This window comes from Myotis brandtii, unplaced genomic scaffold (assembly GCF_000412655.1).
Source record: "Myotis brandtii unplaced genomic scaffold, ASM41265v1 scaffold17, whole genome shotgun sequence".
NCBI lineage: Eukaryota > Metazoa > Chordata > Mammalia > Chiroptera > Vespertilionidae > Myotis > Myotis brandtii.
The window spans coordinates 7511481-7517193 of NW_005356259.1; the positions used below are offsets into that span (position 1 = coordinate 7511481).

Here is a 5713-nt window from a genome sequence, read left to right on the forward strand (position 1 = left end):
TCCTTCCTTCCTTCCTTTCTTTCTCTCTCTCTCTCTCTCTCTCTCTCTCTCTCTCTCTCTCTCTTTCTTTCTTTCTTTCTTTCTTTCTTTCTTTCTTTCTTTCTTTCTTTCTTTCTTTCTTTCTTTCTTTCTTTCTTTCTTTCTGGGCAGGGGACCCCCAGCTTCCACAATCCCCGGCTCTGCCCCTGCTCCCCGCCATGCTGGCTCCCTCCCTGTTCCCTGCCATGCTGGCTTCCTCCCTGCTCCCCGCCATCGCGAGCTCCGCTCCTGCCCAGGCCTAACGCCTCTGACTGAGGCGTTAGTCCCGAGCAGGGGACCCCCAGCTCCCCACCATCGCCGGATCTGCCCCTGCTCCCCACTATCACTGTCTCTGCCCCTGCCCAGGCCTAATGCCTGTGGCCGAGGTGTTAGGCCTGGGCAGGGGACCCCCAGCTTCCACAATCCCCGGCTCTGCCCCTGCTCCCCGCCATGCTGGCTCCCTCCCTGTTCCCTGCCATGCTGGCTTCCTCCCTGCTCCCCGCCATCGCGAGCTCCGCTCCTGCCCAGGCCTAACGCCTCTGACTGAGGCGTTAGTCCCGAGCAGGGGACCCCCAGCTCCCCACCATCGCCGGATCTGCCCCTGCTCCCCACTATCACTGTCTCTGCCCCTGCCCAGGCCTAATGCCTGTGGCCGAGGTGTTAGGCCTGGGCAGGGGACCCCCAGCTTCCACAATCCCCGGCTCTGCCCCTGCTCCCCGCCATGCTGGCTCCCTCCCTGTTCCCTGCCATGCTGGCTTCCTCCCTGCTCCCCGCCATCGCGAGCTCCGCTCCTGCCCAGGCCTAACGCCTCTGACTGAGGCGTTAGTCCCGAGCAGGGGACCCCCAGCTCCCCACCATCGCCGGATCTGCCCCTGCTCCCCACTATCACTGTCTCTGCCCCTGCCCAGGCCTAATGCCTGTGGCCGAGGTGTTAGGCCTGGGCAGGGGACCCCCAGCTTCCACAATCCCCGGCTCTGCCCCTGCTCCCCGCCATGCTGGCTCCCTCCCTGTTCCCTGCCATGCTGGCTTCCTCCCTGCTCCCCGCCATCGCGAGCTCCGCTCCTGCCCAGGCCTAACGCCTCTGACTGAGGCGTTAGTCCCGAGCAGGGGACCCCCAGCTCCCCACCATCGCCGGATCTGCCCCTGCTCCCCACTATCACTGTCTCTGCCCCTGCCCAGGCCTAATGCCTGTGGCCGAGGTGTTAGGCCTGGGCAGGGGACCCCCAGCTTCCACAATCCCCGGCTCTGCCCCTGCTCCCCGCCATGCTGGCTCCCTCCCTGTTCCCTGCCATGCTGGCTTCCTCCCTGCTCCCCGCCATCGCGAGCTCCGCTCCTGCCCAGGCCTAACGCCTCTGACTGAGGCGTTAGTCCCGAGCAGGGGACCCCCAGCTCCCCACCATCGCCGGATCTGCCCCTGCTCCCCACTATCACTGTCTCTGCCCCTGCCCAGGCCTAATGCCTGTGGCCGAGGTGTTAGGCCTGGGCAGGGGACCCCCAGCTTCCACAATCCCCGGCTCTGCCCCTGCTGCTCCCCGCCCTGGCTCCCTCCCTGTTCCCTGCCATGCTGGCTTCCTCCCTGCTCCCCGCCATCGCGAGCTCCGCTCCTGCCCAGGCCTAACGCCTCTGACTGAGGCGTTAGTCCCGAGCAGGGGACCCCCAGCTCCCCACCATCGCCGGATCTGCCCCTGCTCCCCACTATCACTGTCTCTGCCCCTGCCCAGGCCTAATGCCTCTGACTGAGGCCTTAGGCCTGGGCAGGGGACCCCCAGCTGCCCAGGATCGCTGATTCCGCCCCTGCTCCCTGCGATGGCTGGTTCCGCCCCTGCCCAGGCCTAACGCCTCTGGCCAAGGCCTCATGTTTTAAATTACAGCCAATATCAATAGAGACTTCTAGCAGGACTGGACTATTAAATTCGGTTTAAGGTATTCTTAGTTTTTCATTCACTCATTTATTCATTCAACAAGCACTTATTAAGCACCTATTGTGTACCACATAGTGTGCTTTTTGGGTACTAGAGACTAATTGTGTACACGGGAAGAGATAGCATAAAGAGACGACAAAGAGGAACACTTCACAGAGGAAGGGACTCTTGAGTGCTGGGTATTGTCAGAAGAATAGGAGTTTGTTAGGGACAAAAAGCAGGAATGATTGTCTGAGTCTCTTAGCATGCTGTCAAATTAAAGCATGTGCGAAAGCATAGAGGCATGAAAGCTTGTCTCCCAATGCTAGTGACTCAACAGCCCCTTGTGAGCACTCGCTGCTGCCCGCAAGGGTACACATGGGCTTTGGGAGCGTCTGGATGCTCTGCCGAGGTATTGGACATTGTTCTTTAGGGAACAGGAGCCTTCGAAGAACTGAAGAATGACTATGCCCCCACCCCTTGGCCCCCTGTGTCAGACACCTGCTCTGACAGTGGCTAGAAGCCAGGCCATGTGACTCCAGGACAATAACATAAAGGGAGTCTGATTCCTCGGCTGAAGTGCTCGGCCTAATACAGTCAGAGAAACGGGCTGGGAAATAACCTTCAGGTATTTAAAATGGAAAGTCTCACGTAACTTTAAAAGCAAATTATTCCTGAGTCCCATTAATTAAAAAGGCCTTAAGGCAGATTAAGAGCCTTCCGAAGGCATTCATTTTTATCTCCCACCGTTAAATGAGTTGCGTTTCCACGGCGACCGCAGGATGATCATAGCTTTCTTTCCTCGTCAACATTTCAATATTTCCCCATAATTGGGCATGTTCAGCATTTTGTATTTTGTCAGCAGGAAGCCCAATTAACTCCTCTTGGGCTTTGAGGTAGTAAAACGAGGGGCCTTTGAGCTGCTTCTGTTAACGCTGAAGGCAGCAGAGAGGTGTGTGGGGGAAGTAGTTTCAGGGCAGTGCACTTGCAAAAGATTATGATCAAAGCACAGGACTGTGGGACGCATCCCTCCCTGTGAGTGTCAGAAACTGCAGGACACGCGCTGGCTATTGCTCCGTGTGCTGCGGCACTTCTCTGCCCTTTGCACTGTATTAATTATAGATCCTCTTCCCAAAACAACTTGATCTCACATTCTCTTTTCTCTCCTCTTTCCCTCCCTTATCTTCCCCCACCCGCCTCCTAGCAAGAACCAGGTACTATATAAGCTTGAGAGTTGGAAGGAGGTGCAAAGGTCGGAGTTCAAGCTAGAGGGAGATGCAGAAGACCTTGAATTAATTTATCGAGAAAGCACATTCCATCTTATCAATATTCTGTTGTGTCAGCTGGTGCCTTAGTCATTTGATAGTGATACTGATTGGCTTGTGTGCACCTGTTCTGACCTTTGGGAACCATTTCTGGTTGGAGGCCAGTACTTGTTGAAGTTCCATTGATGTGAAGAATCAGAGAGGGAAAGGGTAGCGGTACCTTCGCATTTTGAGACTGTACAGTTCAGTCCTGCAGTGTCGGGAGCCAGTGAGAGCCGATTAAGTGCATCCTTCCTGACTCTATGTTCTGGGATGTCACATCAGTAACTTGAATGGGCCACAGTGGGCGTATTTACACCATGGAAATTGGCAGACGCCAGGAAGCAGGGCTTATTTTATTTTATTTTTTTCAGAGATGCAATTGTCAGCCCAGCACGCCACTGAGAGGCCCCCAAAACTGGGAAAACAAACACTCCACATAGAGGATGGATAAACCAAGAGGGGAAGATAATTTAAACATTTTCCATTTTAAATATTAGAAGGCCATTTCCCAACCCATTTCCCTAATTACATTAGGCCATGCACTTCGCCCAGGAAACAGAAAAGAGGGAGGCAGTTGTAGGAAAATAGGGTGTTTGATGCACTTTAACTGGGGAGATGCACGGGACATGGGGTGCGTGTGTGTGTGTGTGTGTGTGTGTGTGTGTGTGTGTGGTTTCCTCCTTCTTCCAGTGTAGTAGGCTTGAGAGGCTAAATTGGATCTGCTGAGACCATCTCATCTGGTTAATTCAGATGTTAGGGACAAGGGGCCCCTTCTTGTTATTGGAGTTGAGAGAAACTGGTTATTCTGGATTCTTTCCAGGTTGGTTCCAAGTTTAGCAGATTCATCCCAGTGGGACCCTGTGTGCTGCTTCTGTCTCTGCCAGGCACCCCTCAGGGGATCTGGGGGGGGGGCCTCCGGGGCTCCAATTATATTAGGCAATGCACTTCGCCCAGGAGACAGAAAAGAGGGAGGCAGTTCTAGGAAAATAGGGTGTTTGATGCACTTGAACTGGTGGCAAGGAGCTGGGGAGATGCAAGGGACATGGTGTGTGTGTGTGTGTGTGTGTGTGTGTGTGTGTGTGTGGTTTCCTCCTTCTCCCAGTGCAGTAGGCTTGAGAGGCTAAATTGGATCTGCTGAGACAGTCTCATCTGGTTAATTCAGATGTTAGGGACAAGGGGCCCCTTCTTGTTATTGGAGTTGAGAGAAACTGGTTATTCTAGATTCTTTCCAGGTTGGTTCCAAGTTTAGCAGATTCATCCCAGTGGGGCCCTGTGTGCTGCTCCTATCTTGCCAGTCACCCCTCAGGGGATCTGGGGGGGCCTCCGGGGCATGGGGTGAGCCTGGCTGAGTCTCCGGGGAGTGTCTGCCCCTTCAGTAAGAACAGAGTCACGCTGAAGTCAGAAGCGTTGGCTGGCACTGACATTACAATTCTCAATCCCAAAGCACAAAAAGTATTTCATTTTTCTGCAGCGGCACAAGGTGTTTATACATAAACCAACAGGACGCTGCAGCGGTGAGAGGGAGTGGGGAAAGCTGACCGTGGCTTTGGAAGATTTGGCTCTCGGTCTGCCACTCCTTAGGAATGTGTCTGGACCAAGCTCGTAGCTTCTATGAGCCTCAGTCACCTCGTCTGTGAAATGGGACGGAAGCCTTTGCCCTGCCTTGTTCATGGCTGTAACCCTAGGTCCTAGAACAGTATTTGGTACTCAGTCAGCCGTCAACATGTATTTATTGACTGACTGAGTGAAGGAAGGGAGGAGTGAGTGAATGAATGAATGAGCAGGAGTACCATTCATTATAAAAAATGGTAATTTTGTTTTCCTTCTAAATGAGAAAACAAATGAGAGAAAGACATTTTGTGTGTTTTTTTTACACTGGCTTGTTGCATTTATCACAAAATTTAGGGGAAAATAAGACAGATAAGGCAAAGATGTCCAGGTATGCACGCACATGTACACGTACGTACGTTCACACACACACACACACACACACACACACACGGCCATTTCCCTAAAATACACCCATTGGGCCAAAAGAACAGAATCAAAGAGTGTTTGCCTGGGCCCCCTCCTGTGCCCAGAGCTCCCCACCCTCTCACCGCCAGACTTCTCTTTCTCTGGGCTTCTCTTTGTGTCGTCCACCTTAATCTGTCCCCTCCCTGAATCTGTCAGAATTATTCCAGAATTTTTCAAATAAGGTAGAACTTAAAAAAGAGTGAGAAGGGGTCTCAGAGCCTTCCTTTCCCGGAGGCCACTTCCCAGCAAACCATGCGCGAAAGGCCACCTCGCTGAGCGTAAATAGAGGACCCTTTTCTACTTGCCTCGCTTTATGTCACTGGAAGGGCCTCCGCACAGTCTTCCAGAGCAGGCAGGTCTCTAGGCGGCTCCTCCCTGTGAATAGGAGAAACCGCAGCTTGTAAGTGGCAGTGAACTTCACGGAAACCTTCACTAAACCCTGCAGTTGTGTCTCTCTTGGCATGAACCCAC

The 5713-nt window shown here is 53.5% G+C and overlaps 1 protein-coding gene across 1 annotated transcript in view; it reads left to right on the plus strand.

Annotated features, from left to right (window-relative positions):
* The window catches only part of SCRN1 (secernin 1), a 31340-nt gene that overhangs the window by 21624 nt on the left and 4003 nt on the right, over positions 1-5713 (plus strand). The window contains exon 6 of the mRNA XM_014537031.1: positions 2249-2331. Coding sequence (XP_014392517.1) covers positions 2249-2331 — 83 coding nt within the window. The remainder of the gene's footprint in view (positions 1-2248; positions 2332-5713) is intronic.